The sequence below is a fragment of the Tachypleus tridentatus genome, chromosome 12, assembly GCF_004210375.1.
Source record: "Tachypleus tridentatus isolate NWPU-2018 chromosome 12, ASM421037v1, whole genome shotgun sequence".
Classification (NCBI taxonomy): domain Eukaryota; kingdom Metazoa; phylum Arthropoda; class Merostomata; order Xiphosura; family Limulidae; genus Tachypleus; species Tachypleus tridentatus.
In genome coordinates this window covers 131,141,448-131,164,049 of record NC_134836.1, presented here as the reverse complement: position 1 = coordinate 131,164,049, position 22,602 = coordinate 131,141,448, and the positions used below count along the sequence as shown (strand labels likewise).

At 37.0% G+C, this 22,602-nt stretch overlaps 1 protein-coding gene across 3 annotated transcripts in view; it reads left to right on the top strand.

Annotated features, from left to right (window-relative positions):
- The first annotated feature begins 2,843 nt into the window (after positions 1 to 2,843).
- Positions 2,844 to 22,602, top strand: part of LOC143234710 (5'-AMP-activated protein kinase subunit gamma-1-like) — an 83,566-nt gene continuing 63,807 nt past the window's right edge. Inside the window, exons 1-2 of one of the 3 annotated variants that reach the window (XM_076472271.1) lie at positions 2,844 to 3,295; positions 5,201 to 5,319. In XM_076472271.1, coding sequence (XP_076328386.1) covers positions 3,241 to 3,295; positions 5,201 to 5,319 — 174 coding nt within the window. In that variant the 5' untranslated portion in view covers positions 2,844 to 3,240. The remainder of the gene's footprint in view (positions 3,296 to 5,200; positions 5,320 to 22,602) is intronic. The other 2 variants (XM_076472269.1, XM_076472270.1) reach the window with 2 other exon arrangements.

Below are 22,602 nucleotides of genomic sequence, written 5' to 3'. Positions count from 1 at the left end.
TTTATAATAAATAGTTGTATACTTTGAAAACGGAGGGAAAACAACGGATTTTTCGCCAAACGCATTCGCGCGTCCAATAAATTTGTTTGAGAGATCTGCATGTTCTGCAAGTGCAACATGTGCAAAATCCTATATAAAGTGACGGGTTCTCGGTTTCCATAGCTCAGTGTTAAGCCACCGACACGCAATACAGTTACGCCAAGACTGACTGAAGCACAACGCAACGCCATTGGTCGCTTGGAAGCAGGCGAATCTCGATCAGATGTTGCCAGAGCTGTGAATGTCTACCCAAGAACCATCACAAGGCTATGGAATCGTCACCAACGACATGGATCAACTCGTGACCGTCCACGATCTGGCAGACCTCGTGTGACCACGCCCGCACAAGATCGGAACATCCGGTTACGTCACTTTCGGGATAGGGACCACCACTGCGACGTCTACTGCCTCAACCATACCAGGGCTGCGTAGGATTTCCGATCAGACCGTACGCAACCGTCTACGAGATGCAGGAATCCGACCCTACGTCCAGTCAGAGGCGTCATCCTCACCCAGCAACATCGTCAAGCACGACTGCAGTGGATTCGGGCACATCGGGTATGGCCTCATCGACGATGGAGGCATGTTTGGTTCAGCGATGAATCACGTTTTATGCTTCATAGGCAGGACCCGTGTTTACCGTCGCCGAGGTGAACGTTTTGCAGCAAACTGTGTGCAGGATGTTAACAGATTTGGTGGTGGCAGCGTCATGATGGGCTGCCATCGTCTACAATGCCAGAACAGTCCTTTTGCACATTCGAGGGAATCTTACGGCTCAACGATACGTCGACGAGATTCTTAGGCCCCATGTGCAACCCATCATGGTGAACGTCAACGACGTTTTCAACATGACAACGCCCGTCCCTCACACAGCCCGACTCACCACTGTCTTCTTGAGACACCACAACATCAACGTTTTCCCTGGCCTCCAGATCACCAGATTTAAACCCCATCGAACATCTTTTGGGACGAGTTGGACCGACGTCTGCGACAGCGACAACCTCAACCGCAGACTCTACCTCAGCTTGCAGCAGCTTTTCAGGCTGAGTGGACAGCCATTCCACAGGATGTGATTCGTCATCTCATCGCTTCCATGGGCAGGAGATGCCAAGCAGTTATTGATGCTCACGGGGGCATACTCGTTATTGACGTTGAGTGACGTTAAACTTCAACTAGTGAACGTGGACTTCGCCTTTACAGACTTTGGATGTTCAGCAGTGAATATGCAAAGTTTCACACATGTCATACAGAACTACCCGGAATAAACTTGTTAACAATTTGTCTCAAATTTTGCCTTTTGCGTTTCTTTTTTTGAAGAGTATATATATATATAATAATGTATTGCAGTTGTGTATTATATATAGAATAATGTATTATAGTCATCTGTTATGCTACAATAGTGTATTATAGTTATCTGTGATGCTACAATGGTATATCATAGTCATCTTTATGCTACAATAGTGTATCATAGTCATCTGTTATGCCACAATAGTGTATCATTGTCATCTGTTATGCTATAATAGTATATCATAGTCATCTGTTATGCTACAATAGTATATCATAGTCATCTGTTATGCACTACAATATATCATAGTCATCTGTTATGCCACAATAGTGTATCATAGTCATCTGTTATGCTACAATGGTGTATCATAGTCATCTGTTATGCTACAATAGTGTATCATAGTCATCTGTTATGCTATAATAGTGTATCATAGTCATCTGTTATGCTATAATAGTATATCATAGTCATCTGTTATGCTACAATAGTATATCATAGTCATCTGTTATGCCACAATAGTGTATCATAGTCATCTGTTATGCCACAATAGTGTATCATAGTCATCTTTTATGCTACAATAGCATATCATAGTCATCTGTTATGCTACAATAGTATATCATTGTCATCTGTTATGCTACAATGGTGTATCATAGTCATCTCTTATGTTACAATAGTGTATCATAGTTATCTGATATGCTACAATGGTGTATCATAGTCATCTGTTATGTTACAATGGTGTATCATAGTCATCTGTTATGTTACAATGGTGTAGCATAGTTATCTGTTATGTTACAATAGTGTATCATAGTTATCTGTTATGTTACAATGGTGTATCATAGTCATCTCTTATGTTACAATAGTGTATCATAGTTATCTGATATGCTACAATGGTGTATTATAGTCATCTGTTATGTTACAATAGTGTATCATAGTTATCTGTCATTTTACAATGGTGTATCATAGTCATCTGTTATGTCACAATGGTGTATAATAGTCATCTGTTATGTTACAATGGTGTATAATAGTCATCTGTTATGTTACAATGGTGTATCATAGTCATCTGTTACGTTACAATGGTGTATCATAGTCATCTGTTATGTTACAATGGTGTATCATAGTCATTTGTTATGTTACAATAGTGTATTATAGTTATGTATTATGTATATATTATACCGCGTGACATTTTCGTCTACTGAACCTTTGGAGCACCGCTGTAAAGTCGGTGTATTAAATGGAAATATGTTGTGGTCTAAAATCGGAGCAGTGGGTGTGTGGGTTGTATCCTATTTCTCAGTCGGAGTTGGTGGCGGGTATTATTAAGTTGCTGCCTATATTAAGGGTAGTCAGGTTAGATAACCCATGAGTAAAAACCTACTGGTACCGGTAAACTTACTTAGAAACTTGTGTTAAAATCTTCAAATAAGTGAGCGAATAGATAAGTAAGAAACTTACATGTTGAATGACGAAACCCACGAGTTTCCAAAACCCATCTTCCACACTCATGTCAAAAAATCAAATCGAGGTAGTCGAATATTTGTTGGATGTTGTCGTACCTACCAGATATTCTTTATCGTTGCCATGGTTACGAGGCAGATCGCGATTGATCGGACCCGTTTATGAGCCTGGAATGTGCTCTTCTCTGTAACATACTCGAGCCTTCTGCCATCTACACGGAACAAACTCAGATGACGCTTCGCTCTAACCTGTGACGTCAAGCTTTCCCGTCACACACTAGGATTGGTGGTAGCGATACTCTAGACCCAGGAAAGTTAATATTCCGCGGCTTTGTTTCTCTGTAAACTGACAAAACGTTTCTTTTATACGGAGTTCACTTTCTGCGAGAAACCTTATCTCGGACTTCCTGTGACTGACATACCAATGCTTTATTATATGAATACACCACGTGATAGTTTGAAATTATGGTAACACCTAAAAAGGGATCACTGTGGGATGGTCGTAAGTTTTCTCTTCCAGGTTAGTAAGTATTTTCAATGTGTGTGTTTTCACAATAATCTGGATCGTGAGTGACTGTACATATAAGTTATTATATTCAGTTCAATGAGTGACTGTATATATAACAGTTATTTGATTCTGAACCGTGAGTAACTGTACATATAAATTATTATATTCAGTACATTGAGTGACTGTACATATAATACTTAAATTCTAGACAGTGAGTGACTGTACATATAATAATTAATTTCTAGACAGTGAGTGACTGTACATAAATAGTTATTAGATTCTGGACCGTGAGTGACTGTACATATAATAGTTATTAGATTCTGTACCGTGGGTGACTGTACATGTAACAGTTAATAGATTCTGTACCGTGGGTGACTGTATGTGTAATAGTTATTAAATTCTGTACCGTGGATGACTGTACGTGTAACAGTTAATAGATTCTGTAGTGTGGATGACTGTACGTGTAACAGTTATCAGATCCTGGACCGTGAGTGACTGTACGTATGAAAGTGATAATATTCTGGACCGTTTCATCACTTATGTAATAACCGGTTTCATCTTTTCCGATATTCGTGTATAAAGTCCAGATTTTAGTTGTGAAAGATTTAAAATATTTCTTACGTTCCGTGACGTATAGTGTGACTGTTACTCAACTTATCGATATAAGCTTATTGATTGCTTGTCAGCATGATCGGAACAGAAATATTCAAGAAACTCCATTTTTGTGAGCATGAACTTTGACTTTTTGATAGGTTAATAAAGGTGTTTCCATGTAACGTTTCTGTGGTAGTTACTAATCCAACCTCTACTTGCTGAGTTCCAGTCCGATTTTCTGAACTTTCAGAACTTCCACAGAAATCGTCCCTCGGTGGCTCAGTCATAGTCTAAGGGCTTATCTCGCTAAAAACTGATGCTCGCTATCTGCAAATTCGAGGTTACCCGATCTGTAGTTTTGTGCTGAACAAGGAACACACAAACTGCTGAACTTTACTGTGTGAATCCCTCTAACAAAACCGCAGTAATAGTGATAAAACAAACGAAACGTGTGTGTATATATATACACACTTTTTATAGAATCTAATACATGAGATACCACGTTTTAAAATTACATTGCACACATTGAGTACGTCACTGTTTTAATACGTAGCTTTCGAAACGACTTCATTTCTCTTATGGGACACAATTCCAAAGTTTTGCCCCCGTATAAGTTACTGAACCTGACTGAAATATTCCTTAAAATGTGTGAAAACCAGGTTTAGTTATTATTCTATTTCCAAATGTTGATTTAAAAACAAAACTTGTACCATAAAAATATCGAACATTTCAAATTAATTCATCTTGGTACTTGGATAATATTACAGCTAGTTGTAATTCAGATTACTTTTGTATAACCATCCATATTACCACAACAATGGTTGAAACTATTGACTGTTATCAAAAGTACTTATGTTACAATTATTTTATAATGTTTCGTCCATAGGTTCTTCCTCTCAGATAAAACCTCTAGCGTTCCTAACCAATGAAATGTGTTAACTTTTAATGTATCTATTTTAATATTTCTAAAGCTGGTGATGAGTTATATTGTCTTCTCTATTAATGACCCCTGGTTTCTTCATTCTTTCGTACCTTAGAAGAATGTTCAGATAGAAACCTCTTGTTAAATCTAACTATTGTAGGTCTTCACTATTTCGATAGGTTTCCTGTTGTCGTATCTGATCTCAATAAAGATATTTGTTTACTCTTTGTTTATATAAGTGTGATTTACTTGAACTGTTTTTATTAACAGTTCTCTGTTGAGGTATTTTTTACTTTTTTAACATTTCCCATATACATAAAATAAATAAATATAAAACAAACAGAACACTTCTTATCTTTATATGGGTTTGTTTAAACACTTTGTTTTTACCTTTTATATAGGTGCCTTTCTCAGACGACATTCAGTTGACCCAGACAGACGAAGAGGATCGTTAGGTCAAAGGTCATCGGATGGTTCTGATCACCATGCCATCTTGATTCAGAGAACGGATTCTCGAGGAGTAAGTTATTGTCAATGCAGATAACAATAGATAAATGCAGTTGATTACAATAGATTTCTGTTAGCCTGACTTTCCAAACACCCGTGGGTCAAGCTTCTTTTTTGAATACAATAGATTTCTGTAAGCCTGACTTTCCAAACACCCGTGGGTCAAGCTTCTTTTTTGAATACAATAGATTTCTGTAAGCCTGACTTTCCAAACACCCGTGGGTCAAGCTTCTTATTTTTTTATACAATAGATTTCTGTAAGCCTCACTTTCCAAACACCCGTGGGTCAAGCTTCTTTTTTGAATACAATAGATTTCTGTAAGCCTGACTTTCCAAACACCCGTGATAGATTTCTGTAAGCCTCACTTTCCAAACACCCGTGGGTCAAGCTTCTTTTTTTGAATACAATAGATTTCTGTAAGCCTGACTTTCCAAACACCCGTGGGTCAAGCTTCTTTTTTGAATACAATAGATTTCTGTAAGCCTGACTTTCCAAACACCCGTGGGTCAAGCTTCTTATTTTTATACAATAGATTTCTGTAAGCCTCACTTTCCAAACACCCGTGGGTCAAGCTTCTTTTTTTAATACAATAGATTTCTGTAAGCCTCACTTTCCAAACACCCGTGGGTCAAGCTTCTTTTTTTAATACAATAGATTTCTGTAAGCCTGACTTTCCAAACACCCGTGGGTCAAGCTTCTTTTTTGAATACAATAGATTTCTGTAAGCCTGACTTTCCAAACACCCGTGGGTCGAGCTTCTTTTTTGATTACAATAGATTTCTGTAAGCCTGACTTTCCAAACACCCGTGGGTCGAGCTTCTTTTTTGAATACAATAGATTTCTGTAATCCTGACTTTCCAAACACCCGTGGGTCAAGCTTCTTTTTTGAATACAATAGATTTCTGTAAGCCTGACTTTCCAAACACCCGTGGGTCGAGCTTCTTTTTTGATTACAATATATTTCTGTAATCCTGACTTTCCAAACACCCGTGGGTCAAGCTTCTTTTTTGATTACAATAGATTTCTGTAAGCCTGACTTTCCAAACACCCGTGGGTCAAGCTTCTTTTTTGATTACAATAGATTTCTGTAAGCCTGACTTTCCAAACACCCGTGGGTCGAGCTTCTTTTGAATACAATAGATTTCTGTAAGCCTGACTTTCCAAACACCCGTGGGTCGAGCTTCTTTTTTGATTACAATAGATTTCTGTAAGCCTGACTTTCCAAACACCCGTGGGTCGAGCTTCTTTTTTGAATACAATAGATTTCTGTAAGCCTGACTTTCCAAACACCCGTGGGTCGAGCTTCTTTTTTGAATACAATAGATTTCTGTAATCCTGACTTTCCAAACACCCGTGGGTCAAGCTTCTTTTTTGATTACAATAGATTTCTGTAAGCCTGACTTTTCAAACACCCGTGTTCTTTTTTGTGTGTGTGGATATTGAGTGATGCTCTTTCCTGATATCTCAGCTTCAACACTTGCAATGTTACAATTCAGAGTTCGATCCCTCAAATAAGCACTGAATAGTTAGCCCATTGGGCAGCGTCATGCTTAACCTTGAATAAAATTATTTTAAGAACACCTCTTAACACGTAAACAGTAGCAAGCACAATATAATGTGTTAAGAATTACTTGTGGAAATATGTGAGCATACGTGTTAGTGGTAATAAATATATGAAAACGCTTGACAGGTATTTTTGTGTCATGATTGAGTTAGGTAACAGTTTTATAATAAACCACGCGACGTGAATGACATTTTATAATTTATCATAAATAAAAATGGCCACCTTGATAGAGTGGAACTGTTGAGGTTTACGTTCTAATCTGGATGACATCAAAACACTGATTGCTTCCTACCATCCTGTATGTCTTTCCTTACAGGAAAAATTTCTGAAACCTGCCGATATAGTCACCTTTCGGCAGTTTTCTCTGTACAGAAATGACAGGCTGTGTGATGGACGAGTGCATGGAGGGATGGCACTGTTGGTTGATCAGCATATGCCCGCCTTGTCTTTGCTACTTGACGCACCCTTGGAGGCCATAGCCATCCATATTTGCTTAGGTCATAGCATCACTGTTTCTTCTCTCTACCTGTCACCAAGAGACATATGATCAATCAGACCTTGATGTTCTCATTGAACAGTTGCCATCACCCTTTGTAATCCTGGGGGACTTTAATGAACATCATCCCCTTTGGGGATATTGATAGGAGGGGTCGCTCCGTATAGCGTCTGCTCTCTGATCACAACCTTTCTCTTTTCAATACTGGTTCTTCTACTTATTTTCATGCACCTAGTCAGTCCTTTACTGCTATTGAAATTTCAATTTGCTCCTCTTCATTATTCTCCCAATTTTCATGAGGGTTGACAATAATCCATGAGGCAGTGATCATTTTCCTATAACCTTGAGAGATTGGCTGTGGTTGAAGCCACCTGACTCGCATGCCCCACTGGAAGCTGGATCAGGCAAACTGGCACTCTTTCACTGCTCTCACAGAACTTGGTCCTGCCATCTTCTGTAAGGCATCAACTGTGTGGCAGCAGTAACTGACTGTATTATACAAGCAGCTGCTCATTGTATTCCTAAACCCTCGACACATTTTCCTCAATATCCTCGTCCATGGTGGAATCCTGCCTGCCACATGGCATGGAAGGCTCAAAAACGGGCCTGGGATACTTTCTGTAGATATCCCACACTTTCAAACCGCATTGCTTTCCAATGGGTCCGTACACATGCTAGGTGGGTAAGACGTCAAAGCCAGAAAGAATCTTAGATTAAGTTCACAACTAGCATATCTTCTACCACCAGTTCCAAAATCATATGGGACAGGATTCGAAAGGTCAGTGGGCACTACAATTCTGTCCCCTCTCGATCTTACTCTCTGATGACCAGGAAGTAGCTGATACCCAGAGCATTGCCCATACTCTAGGTAAAAGCTTTTGCCGGGTATCTATCACTTCTGCTTGTTCCTCCACCTTCTTAGCCATCAAGACTCAGGCAGAGCATTCACCTCTTTCCTTTCAAACTATCTCTTTCACTATAATCGTCCCTTTACACTGGTGGAACTGAAAATGGCCCTTCATCAGTCTGGCAGTACATCTGTTGGACCTGATGATGTACACTTTGTCATGCTGTGCTATCTCTCTCCTGCTTCTCTTGATGTCCTTCTAATTGTTTTTAACCTGATCTGGCAGGGGAATGTTTTTCCTGGTGTGTGGCACCAGGCTATTATCTTACCTTTCTCTTAGCCTGGGAAAGATCCTAAGATCCCTTCAAACTACCGTCCAATTGCTTTGATGAGCTGTCTCTGTAAGACCTTAGAGAGGATGGTTAATGCTCGTCTTGTTTGGTTCCTCGAATCAAACAACCTCTTCTCGCCCACCCAGTGTGGGTTCCGACGACAGCACTCCACCGTGGACCACTTAATTAGACTTGAAACTTCAATCAGAGAAGCTTTTCTCAAATGACATCTTGTGTCAATATTCTTTGACATTGAGAAGGCTTATGACACAACATGGAGGTATGGCATTTTGCGAGACCTCCATATATATGGGTTACGTGGCCATTTACCCATGTTTATTAAAATATTTTCAATAAACGGGTGATTCTAGGTTTGTGTGAGTTTGACACTTTTCCGTTCTTTTGTACAGGAACATAGACTCCCTCAGGGCTGTGTTTTGAGTGTAACACTTTTCAATATAAAGATTAATTCCATCACTGAACAACTCCCTCTTATTGTTACAAACGGGCTCTATGTCAACGACTTTCACATCTCATGTCAGTTGTTGAACATAAGATATATTGAGCGGCGACTACAAACTGCCCTCAATCATTTACTGAAGTGGACCACGGAGAACATTTAATTTCTTTCTCTCTAAAACCGTTTGCATGCACTTTTGCCGCCAACGGGGTATTCACCCTAATCCTGAACTCCGTATCGGTGAAGTTGTGCTTCGTGTGGTCCCTGAGACCAAGTTCTTGGAGCTTATCTTTGATCGTAAGCTGACCTTTATACCACACATTAAGCAGCTATGGGTCAAATGCACAAGAGCACTGAACATCCTCCGTGTCCTCTCTACTACCACTTGGGGAACGGATCGATGTTCTATGTTAAATTTCGTGCTTTTATTCGATCGAAACTCGACTATGGATCACTGGTATATGTTTCTGCCAGAACCTCGGCCTTAAAGATGCTGGACCCCATTCATCATCGTGGAATTCGACTCTGCACTGGGGCTTTCTGCACCTCCCCCAGTTCAAAGCTTATACGTAGAATCTCATGAACCTTCTTTGCACCTTTGTCATTTGCAACTGTCTTTACTATATTCTTAGAAACTTCGTTCCTTACCAGAGCATCCCACCTGGGGATGTGTTTTCCTTCCTCAGTGGGCCATACTTTTTTCAGAACAGACGATCTGCCATTGCTCCATTTGGCCTTCGCATCCAGGTGCAATTGGATGAATTGGGTCTGTCCTTGGATAACATTGCAGATTCCATAGGTCAGCCCATCCCACCATGGCTTATTACAGTCCCCAAATGTGACCTTTCTTTATCTGAGAAAAGCAGATACTCCCGATTGGAAGTACCGTCTTTTATTTACTGAACATCTTTCGAACAATCTTTCCATTCCAATTTATACGAATGGTTCCAAGTCCGGTGACTCTGTGGGCTCTGCCATGGTTTGTTGTGGTTCGGTGGTTGCGCGCAGAATCTCCTCTACAGCTTCTGTGTTCACTGCTGAACTGTACACCATTTCTCTTGCCCTGGATCATATTGAAGCTAAGCAGTACTCAAACTGCACTATTTATACTGACTCGTTTAGTTCTCTACTTTCCCTGGAATTACTTCACATTGGTTCACACCTTGTTCTCACCGATATTCAAAACCAACTGGCCCATTTCTCTTTGATATTTACTTCTACCCAGTTTTTCTGGGTACCGGGCCACGTTGGTATTCGTGAGAATGAGCTCTCCAACACTGCAGCTAAATCTATCTGCTCTGGCTCTATCACTGCTGTGCCTGTTCCATACTTGTACTATGGTCCTGTATTCAAGGCTCGGCTCTGTGCTAGCTGGCAGTCGACTTGGAGTGAGTAACACAAAAACAAGCTTTTCCAAATAAAACCCTGTATTGGACTTTGGCCGTCTTGCTTCCGTAAGGATTGGAAAGAGGAAGTTGTTCTAACTGGACTATGACTGATTACAGCTTTTCAACTCATCATTTTCTTGTATCTGGAACTGATGTACCAGTGTGTAGTCTGTATAACACTCAGGTCATAATAAGCCACATTTTACTGTCTTGCTGTCGTTATGAATCTCAACAATAGCACCATTTTAAACATGTTTGTCCATAACATTAGACAGTGTTATTGGTGACATTTGGTAAAGTTTTTAGTTTTTTAATGACCATTAATATTTTTAATGTCATTTAAGTTTTTTTTTAATTTATACGTTAAACTTTTTAATGTGATTCCATTTTAAGAATCCAAGTCCAATTAGTTCGATTTGAAATTAGAAAATGGCCGTAACGTTAAATAACTCAGAACCAGGACTTGAAAAGCCAACTTCAGGTAACTAACGGTGGTTTTCCAACTATCCGTTAGTCATCCTGGTGAGTTATGATACATACCGTTATGCTGTAGAAAGTTCTTTACATCTTGTATTTCTGTAGGTTTTCTCTTACCACTGTAGACAAGATGTAAACATTGGTTTTTTTGCTATTTATGTTTTATAACATTGTTTTGTTTTACCTTAATTTCCTTTTATGAATTTTACTAAATTTAAATTTAACTTTTTACTGGATGTTTGGCACAGATAGCCTAACTTTTTACTGGATGTTTGGCGCAGATAGCCTAACTTTTTACTGGTAATATATACAACCACCAGTTCAAAATACCGGAACCTCTAAATACTACATAATATATACAACCACTAGTTCAAAATACCGACACCTCTAAATACTACATAATATATACAACCACTAGTTCAAAATACCGGAACCTCTAAATACTACATAATATATACAACCACTAGTTCAAAATACCGACACCTCTAAATACTACATAATATATACAACCACTAGTTCAAAATACCGGAACCTCTAAATACTACATAATATATACAACCACTAGTTCAAAATACCGACACCTCTAAATACTACATAATATATACAACCACTAGTTCAAAATACCGGAACCTCTAAATACTACATAATATATACAACCACTAGTTCAAAATACCGACACCTCTAAATACTACATAATATATACAACCACTAGTTCAAAATACCGACACCTCTAAATACTACATAATATATACAACCACTAGTTCAAAATACCGGAACCTCTAAATACTACATAATATATACAACCACTAGTTCAAAATACCGGAACCTCTAAATACTACATAATATATACAACCACTAGTTCAAAATACCGGCACCTCTAAATACTACATAATATATACAACCACTAGTTCAAAATACGACACCTCTAAATACTACATAATATATACAATCACTAGTTCAAAATACCGGAACCTCTAAATACTACATAATATATACAACCACTAGTTCAAAATACCGGCACCTCTAAATACTACATAATATATACAACCACTAGTTCAAAATACGACACCTCTAAATACTACATAATATATACAATCACTAGTTCAAAATACCGGCACCTCTAAATACTACATAATATATACAACCACTAGTTCAAAATACCGGCACCTCTAAATACTACATAATATATACAACCACTAGTTCAAAATACCGGCACCTCTAAATACTACATAATATATACAACCACTAGTTCAAAATACCGGCACCTCTAAATACTACATAATATATACAACCACTAGTTCAAAACACCGGCACCTCTAAATACTACATAATATATACAACCACTAGTTCAAAACACCGGCACCTCTAAATACTACATAATATATACAACCACTAGTTCAAAATACCGGCACCTCTAAATACTACATAATATATACAAACACTAGTTCAAAATACCGGAACCTCTAAATACTACATAATATATACAACCATTAGTTCAAAATAGTGACACCTCGAACAAACACAACACGGGTATGTTTTGACTTGTGTTCTTGTGTATATTATCTGATAACTACACGGTATGTTTTGAGTTGTGTTCTTGTGTATATTATCTGATAACTACACGTTATGTTTTGACTTATGTTCTTGTGTATATTATCTGATAACTACACAGTATATTTTGACTTATGTTCTTGTGTATATTATCTGATAAATACACGGTATGTTTTGACTTGTGTTCTTGTGTATATTATCTGATAACTACACAGTATGTTTTGACTTATGTTCTTGTGTATGTTATCTGATAAATACACGGTATGTTTTGACTTGTGTTCTTGTGTATATTATCTGATAACTACACAGTATGTTTTGAGTTGTGTTCTTGTGTATATTATCTGATAACTACACGTTATATTTTGACTTATGTTCTTGTGTATATTATCTGATAAATACACGGTATGTTTTGACTTGTGTTCTTGTGTATATTATCTGATAACTACACAGTATATTTTGACTTATGTTCTTGTGTATGTTATCTGATAACTACACAGTATATTTTGACTTATGTTCTTGTGTATGTTATCTGATAACTACACGGTATGTTTTGACTTGTGTTCTTGTGTATGTTATCTGATAACTACACGGTATGTTTTGACTTGTGTTCTTGTGTATGTTATCTGATAACTACACGGTATGTTTTGACTTATGTTCTTGTGTATGTTATCTGATAACTACACGGTATGTTTTGACTTATGTTCTTGTGTATGTTATCTGATAACTACACGGTATGTTTTGACTTATGTACTTGTGTATGTTATCTGATAAATACACGGTATGTTTTGACTTGTGTTCTTGTGTATGTTATCTGATAACTACACGGTATGTTTTGACTTGTGTTCTTGTGTATGTTATCTGATAAGTACACGGTATGTTTTGACTTGTGTTCTTGTGTATGTTATCTAGTAACTTAATTTACTCTTCAGTTTTAATTTTCAAAATTTTACAGCCCTCCAAATCCTGATATCGAACATGTTCGCTGTGGAAGCATTATAAGGTAAATGTTAATCCCATTATTTGTTGGTGAAAGAATAGCCCATGAGTTTGGCGGTGGGTGGTGATGACCGTGTACGTTTTCTTTGGTCTGTTACTTTAGAATTGAGTAAGGCTACTCCATATAGTCCTTGAATAGATCTGAACGAAATTCAATAAATAAAGAAATAAGAATGTTTCAAGTCATTACGGTACGTCTGTATGGTATATAAAGAATAGACTAGAATATTATGACTATTGTAATGACTGACAGTGTGGGTATAGTTTAAATATATATCAGAATATTATGACTATTGTAATGACTGACAGTGTGGGTATAGTTTAAATATGTATCAAAATATTATGGCTATTGCAATAACTGACAGTGTGGGTATAGTTTAAATATATATCAGAATATTATTGCTATTGTAATAACTGACAGTGTGGGTATAGTTTAAATATATATCAGAATATTATGGCTATTGTAATGACTGACAGTGTGGGTACAGTTTAAATATATATCAGAATATTATAGCTATTGTAATGACTGACAGTGTGGGTATAGTTTAAATATGTATCAAAATATTATAGCTATTGTAATGACTGACAGTGTGGGTATAGTTTAAATATGTATCAAAATATTATGGCTATTGTAATAACTGACAGTGTGGGTATAGTTTAAATATATATCAGAATATTATGACTATTGTAATGACTGACAGTGTGGGTATAGTTTAAATATGTATCAAAATATTATGGCTATTGTAATAACTGACAGTGTGGGTATAGTTTAAATATATATCAGAATATTATTGCTATTGTAATAACTGACAGTGTGGGTATAGTTTAAATATATATCAGAATATTATGGCTATTGTAATGACTGACAGTGTGGGTACAGTTTAAATATATATCAGAATATTATAGCTATTGTAATGACTGACAGTGTGGGTATAGTTTAAATATATATCAGAATATTATGGCTATTGTAATAACTGACAGTGTGGGTATAGTTTAAATATATATCAGAATATTATGACTATTGTAATGACTGACAGTGTGGGTATAGTTTAAATATATATCAGAATATTATGACTATTGTAATAACTGACAGTGTGGGTATAGTTTAAATATATATCAGAATATTATGACTATTGTAATAACTGACAGTGTGGGTATAGTTTAAATATATATCAGAATATTATGACTATTGTAATAACTGACAGTGTGGGTACAGTTTAAATATATATCAGAATATTATGGCTATTGTAATGACTGACAGTGTGGGTACAGTTTAAATATATATCAGAATATTATGACTATTGTAATGACTGACAGTGTGGGTATAGTTTAAATATATATCAGAATATTATGGCTATTGTAATAACTGACAGTGTGGGTATAGTTTAAATATATATCAGAATATTATGACTATTGTAATGACTGACAGTGTGGGTATAGTTTAAATATATATCAGAATATTATGACTATTGTAATAACTGACAGTGTGGGTATAGTTTAAATATATATCAGAATATTATGACTATTGTAATAACTGACAGTGTGGATATAGTTTAAATATATATCAGAATATTATGACTATTGTAATAACTGACAGTGTGGGTATAGTTTAAATATATATTAGAATATTATGGCTATTGTAATGACTGACAGTGTGGGTATAGTTTAAATATATATCAGAATATTATGACTATTGTAATAACTGACAGTGTGGGTACAGTTTAAATATATATCAGAATATTATGGCTATTGTAATGACTGACAGTGTGGGTACAGTTTAAATATATACTCTTCAAAAAAAGAAACGCAAAAGGAATATTTTTGTTATTTTAAAGAAAAATATATGTAATAACGTTACAAGCTCAGTGTATGTGATGTTACACATGTTAAGGCACTGATTGTCAGACCAAAATGACAATAAAAGTTGTGCACTTTGAAAACGGAGGAAAACATCGGATTTTTCGCCAAAACGCATTCGTGTCCAATAAATTTGTTTGAGAGATCTGCATGTTCTGCAAGTGCAACATGTGCAAAATCCCTATAAAAGTGACGGGTTCTCGGTTTCCATAGCTCAGTGTTAAGCCACCGACACGCAATACAGTTACACCAAGACTGACTGAAGCATAACGCAACAACGCCATTGGTCGCTTGGAAGCAGGCGAATCTCGATCAGATGTTGCCAGAGCTGTGAATGTCCACCCAAGCACCTTCACAAGGCTATGGAATCGTCACCAACAACATGGATCAACTTGTGACCGTCCACGATCTGGCAGACATCGTGTGACCACGCCCGCACAAGATCGCTACATCCGGTTACGTCACCTTCGGGATAGGACCACCACTGCGACGTCTACTGCCTCAACCATACCAGGGCTGCGTAGGATTTCCAATCATACCGTACGCAACCGTCGACGAGATTCTTTGGCCCCATGTGCAACCCATCATGGTGAACGTCAACGACGTTTTTCAACATGACAACGCCCGTCCTCACGCAGCCCGACTCACCACTGTCTTCTTGAGACACCACAACATCAACGTTCTTCCCTGGCTCTCCAGATCACCAGATTTAAACCCCATCGAACATCTTTGGGACGAGTTGGACCGACGTCTGCGACGGCGACAACCTCAACCGAAGACTCTACCTCAGCTTGCAGCAGCTTTGCAGGCTGAGTGGACAACCATTCCACAGGATGTGATTCGTCATCTCATCGCTTCCATGGGCAGGAGATGCCAAGCAGTTATTGATGCTCACGGGGGCATACTCGTTATTGACGTTGAGTGACGTTAAACTTCAACTAGTGAACGTGGACTTCGCCTTTACAGACTTTGGATGTTCAGCAGTGAATGTGCAAAGTTTTACACATGTCAAACAGAACTACCTGGAATAAACTTGTTAACAATATGCCTCAAATTTTGCCTTTTGCGTTTCTTTTTTTGAAGAGTATATGTCAAAATATTATGACTATTGTAATGATTGACAGTGTGGGTATACAATCATGTGAAAATGTTAGGACACCCTATGAAAGCCTGTGTATTTTTGTAACATTTTTGGATATATAGATATTTAATCTCAATTTCAACAATACTGAGAGATTATAGGAATATAACTAAACAATTAAAACTGAAGAAAAGACTTTTCAAGATCTTCTGTAAATGTAATTCTACAAAAATGCATATTCTAACTGAGGAAAAAGTTAGGACACCCTACCCCCTAATAGCTAGTGTTACCCCCTTTGGCTTAAATAACTGCAGTGAGACGCTTCTTGTAACCATCTACCAGTCTCTGACATCGGTCTGAAGAGAGAGTACCCCACTCCTCAATGCAGAATTCTTTCAGCTGTGAGATGTTTGAGGGGTTTCTTGCATGTACAGCCCGTTGCAAGTCACCTCACAGCATCTCAATGGGATTAAGATCTGGGCTTTGACTCGGCCATTCCAGGACTCTCCATTTCTTAGTTTTCAGCCAGTTCTTGGTGGATTTACTGGTATGTATTGGGTCATTGTCGTGTGACAGGGTCCAGTTCCACTTCAGCTTTAATTTTCGTACAGATGGTCTCACATGATCCTCAAGCACCCTCTGATACACAGTAGAATGCATGGTGGATTCTATGATTGTGAGCTGTCCAGGTCCTGCTGTAGCAAAGGAGTCTCAAACCATGACACTTCCACCACCACTTCCACAGTTGGTATGAAGTTCTTTTCCTGGAATGCTGTATTTGGTTTACGCCAAACATGTCCTCTGTTCTGGTGTCCAAATAATTCAGTTTTGGACTCATCTATCCAAAGAACATTATTCCAGAAGTCCTGGTCTTTGTCTACATTCTCTCTGGCAAACTTCAGTCTGGCCTTGATGTTTCTCTTAGAGAACAAAGGTTTCCTCCTTGCACACCTCCCATGCAAGTTAAATTTGTGCAGACTCTTTCTGATTGTAGAGGCATGTACTTTCACATCAACAGTAGCCAGAGCCTGCTGTAGGTCCCGTGATGACATGTTAGGGTGTTTGGAGACCTCTTTTAGCATCTTGCGGTCCGTTCTCGGGGTGAACTTGCTTTGACAACCAGACCTGGGCATGTTGGCAGTTGTTTTGAAAGCCCTCCATTTGTTGATTATTTTACAGACAGTGGAATGGCTGATTTCAAAACATTTTGGGATCTTTTAAAATCCCTTACCAGACTCATAAGCTGCTACAATTTTCTTACTGAAGGCCTCAGACAGCTCTTTTGCTCTCACCATGGTGCTCACTCTGACTTCAACAGTCAGGAGCACACCAAACTAAATGTCTGAGGTTTAAATAGGGCAAGCCTCATTCAAAATGCTGAGTAACGATCTTCTAATCATGTGCACCTGGTGTGATACACCTGTGTGTGAGTTGAGCCATTTTAAGTGGGAATAATTGTGGAGGTGTCCTAACTTTTTCCTCAGTTTGCATTTTTGTAGAATTACATTTACAGAAGATCTTGAAAAGTCTTTTCTTCAGTTTTATTTGTTTAGTTATATCCCTATAATCTCTCACTATTTTAAATATTGAGATTAAATATGTATATATCCAAATATGTTACAAAAATACACAGGCTTTCATAGGGTGTCCTAACTTTTTTCACATGACTGTAGTTTAAATATATATTAGAATATTATGGCTATTGTAATAACTGACAATGTTTAAATATATTAGAATATTAGGACTGTTGTGATGACTGGCAGTGTATGTATAGTTTAAGAATATAAATATTTGATAGGGTTATTGACCTTTGTTAAATAGTTAATGAAATATTTTGCCTTTATAATAAAACAGTTAATATTAAGGACAAACAAATTATGACAATGAATTTGGTTAATTCTCAGGTTGTCATAACCCTCGTACTCCTTACGGTGTTTTTGTAGCTTTAAATATCATACATTTAATATAGTTGAATTACGTCGATTGAAAGTTTATCTAAGAGCTTTTGTTTTCGTTTTTTTTTAAATATTATTCCTGAAAGTTTTGAGTCATATAATAATCAGCGACAATTATTTATTAGTTTTGGTTTTGGACGCAGCGTTTAGAGTTGTCTCCTAACTCCTATGGTTTTGGTGAAATTATTCTCCTTGGATATCGTATTCATAAACGATACTGTTCTCTACGTGTGTAATTGACTTGCAAACTTGTACCTTCAATCCTGTGATAGTAAACGCAAAAATGTGTGGACAAAATAAATATATGTTAATATATTTAGGTCTTATTATAAAACTTAGTACGTGCTGAATCTATATAGTTTTCTCACTTCGTAACACGCTGCCTTGAAGCTTAAGCATTCTAAAAAGTGCCGTTAGGGGGGATAAAAGGGCTTAACTTGATTCGACCAATAATTTAAAATATATTGCTACAGCTATAAAAAAGCATTGGGTCAAAGCTATCAAACTGTTGAAACGAAACTAAAAACAATTCTGGAATAAAAGGTGTGCCATCTTTCCTCTAAAATAAAATACACGTGGCTAAACATTGAACTCCTCTCATGCAACTGAAAATAAATTCTATAACAATTCTTTCACTTCTTAATCGGTGAGGGTCAATTTAGGAAAGGTGTTCACATAGAACTGTTATTGTCCCACATGACTTGTATCGTGTTCCAATCACTAGTGTTTGTTGAGTTCAACTGATATGGCGTAAACAACGTTGTTTGAATACTATTATACACTATTCACAAAAAGTTAGGCTGTACTTTGAACATAATTTAATTCTTAGTTTATTAAAGACATTAAACAAGTTGATATTTAGTCCTAGTTTTTTTTTTAACAAATATAATCAATTATATTAAAGTGTTTAATCCTGAAGTTAGAATGTACTTTGAACAGATAATCTATTATTACAGTTTATTAAAGTCATTAAACAGGCTGATCTTAGTTCTAGTATTTTATTACAAGTGTAATTAATTAAAATTGTGCTTTGCCATTTAAGAAAAGGCGTTCATAACATAATTGTTTTTGCAGTAAATGGCTTACAAAATGACTACTAGCTGCTGTGATAAAAGGTTAATTGTAGATCTAAGGGTTAGACCCACACACTAAAAATTATTGACGTAGACCTATTTGGTGATGCAATCTATAATCAATAGGTGAATTAATTAGAATAAGGACTACTATAAAAAATAAATATTTGATCAAAATTACTAGCAATAAGCCTAAATCACGTCTAACAGCGTACCCACCACACTAGCAGAGAACACGAGCTAATAAGCCGAATAACACACATTTTGCTAGGGATTGTGGGAAATTCTGCAGTTAGTGAAATTTCGATTTTCTACTTTAGGAAACAAATATCATGAAGTTACTTGTGTAAAAGTTTTTGTTTGACATTTTGCATTTAATTGGTGTAAGATATACGATTTAAAAGTGATGAAATTGAAAATAATCTAAGACCTCGGTAATCCTGAAGCTACGTTGAACGGAAATCCAAGATATTAAGCCCTCAGTGTAGACACATATTCGAAATAGTATGGCCGTCTATCTGTAATACGAGATACGTGCTAGCTTGCAACGACTTCCTTTGGTATAAATGTTATCACTGCTACTGTTTTTATCGTACATGAAAAGTTTCAGACTGAGCGAAATGCGTCATTTGCAATAGATAATGCAAAAAAATGGGTCGAAATACCATTATATACTTTTCTTTTTGGAAAAGTTCCTTAGGATATGAATAAAAAATATAGTATTAAAACTATAACAGGCCTAATACTAATATTTTATTGGAAATATAATTAATAATAATCACTATCTTATTACATAATGACATAGGCTTAGTACTCACCCGTCTTATGTTCAGTTATAATAGTTTCCTGATTGATGGGTTTATTCCTGCAGGCTGCTGGAAGAAACAATCCATGTTTTGATAAAACTTGTTTCGGGTGTGTCAAGCCCACGTTATCGAGTGATAACTTTTGTATATTAAAATATAAATTAAGGAAGATGTAAAAATTGAAATAAAACAACAAAGTGTATATCTTCCCTTTTTTTACAGAAGTTGTTTGCGGTTAAGAATTTCTCCACTTAAGCCTTAAACACCTACGTGAAAATTTTAAAGATTTATTCTTTGTTCAAGGCAATCTTCATTATATCTAACGGAAAATAGTGTTGGCGTTTGTTGTTAGGTTGGCGTTTCAATTTCGTTCTTTTCGATAGATGAACGACTGAGAAAAGTAATTTTCTGAAAGTAATTTATGTCGGAAATACACGTTAAAGGTGAATTTTACGGAAAAAATAAAACTTTGCAGTCAAAAGAACCACTCATACTGATTAATTTTGCAGGTCTACATTTTTTATAAAAAATATGTTCTTATAAATGAAACAGAACTTGGTACAGAAAGAGCCCTTTCCGAGCGGCAATCCGAACGTTTTAGTTTTTACGTTCGCCGCTAGAAAAAAGTACTGTGACGTAATAGTTGCCAAACAAACCACCAACGCCAGCGCGTTGAATGAGAGAAACAGTGGCGGAGTCTGTTTTGACTTTGTGTTCTGAACAGTGTTGAGTAGCACCATATCAATTCGAACCTACTCTGAACGAACCTAGAACAGTTACTTTTGATACAGATGTGACAAGTTCTAGTGATGAGGACAGTTCCGCAAGCGAGAGTAGAGGAACTGTGAGCGATACTGATAGCGACCAGGTCGGTCATACCTCCAATGGAAGAATGGTAAGCCTAAGTCATGACAACAAATATGGTCTGTATTATTTTACGTGCAATTTTAAGCATCTCGAGACCTGTCTGGTGTTTATAAATTATTGGTATCACAGACTGGGTTTTATTTGTTTATATTTTGCCGACTATGGTAACTAATACTCGGCCCTTCCAGAATCATTGTAATCAAGGTTTCACTGACTTTCTGGTGCCACAAACGCAAAACATGCTCATGAATGTGAAATGTATATGTCTAGTTACATTTTTCAAAAACTTGTACTTTTTAAATTATTATATTATACTAGTTATTGTTTATCGCTTTATACTGCACACATACCTTTAATTTTATTCTTTATTTTTAAAGTTTATTCTTTAAGTTTATTCTTAAGTTTATTTCGTGATGGCAAGGGATGGCTTCAGAGGGGTGGAACCTGTATGCTGCAGGCTGAGATCAGTCCTCAGCTCTACACGAGGAAAGATGGTGGGGACGATCCTTTCTACTGCCGATGGCTTTTTCAGTCTCAATCTGCCTGGCTTGAAACCCACGAAATTCAAAACAGTGGGATCCGACACAAAATATGAGCGTTCAAAGTGATCTTGACAAAGCTTTGCATGGTGTGAAGGAGACCAGTTCTTCCTATTGACCATCCGCACCCACTGTCACCACCTTGCCGGTTCCTTCTCCTTGCACGGAAACGAAAAGAAGCTTTAGCCCGATGCCAAACCGTTTTTACAACCATGAGCAACGCAGTAAACCATGTTATCAAAAACAAACATAAAGTAGCAATATCAAGACAAAAAATAGTCTCACAAAGTATGTAATGCAAAACAAGCACCGATAGATTTACATAAAACACCAGCACTGAAAGGAACAAAATGGTCGGCACACAACGAAGCATGTTTGGCAACTATTACGTCATAGTTGTAAAACGTCACGGAAACAGCCGAACGACCGAGAGGAACTTGAGTTCGAGGATCTGCATATTAAATTTCTTGAAAATTCACCTTTAAGACGTTAACATTTGAGTACAGTTTACTTCATTCCTGTGGTATGTCTGTAGATGAGTAAGTGTCAAATGACTGAATCATATTGTTTACAGTTTACCTCATTCCTGTGGTATGTCTGTTGATGAGTAAGTGTCAAATGACTGAATCATATTATAGGCCCAGTTTACAGTATACTTCATTCCTGTTGCATGTCTGTAGATGAGTAAGTGTCAAATGACTGAATCATATTGTTTACAGTTTACCTCATTCCTGTGGTATGTCTGTTGATGAGTAAGTGTCAAATGACTGAATCATACTGTAGGCCCTGTTTACAGTTTACGTCATTCCTGTGGTATGTCTGTAGATGAGTAAGTGTCAAATGACTGAATCATACTGCAGGCGCTGTTTACAGTTTACTTCATTCCTGTGGTATGTCTGTAGATGAGTATGTGTCAAAGGACTGAATCATATTGTAGCCCCTGTTTACAGTTTACCTCATTCCTGTGGTATGTCTGTAGATGAGTAAGTGTCAAATGACTGAATCA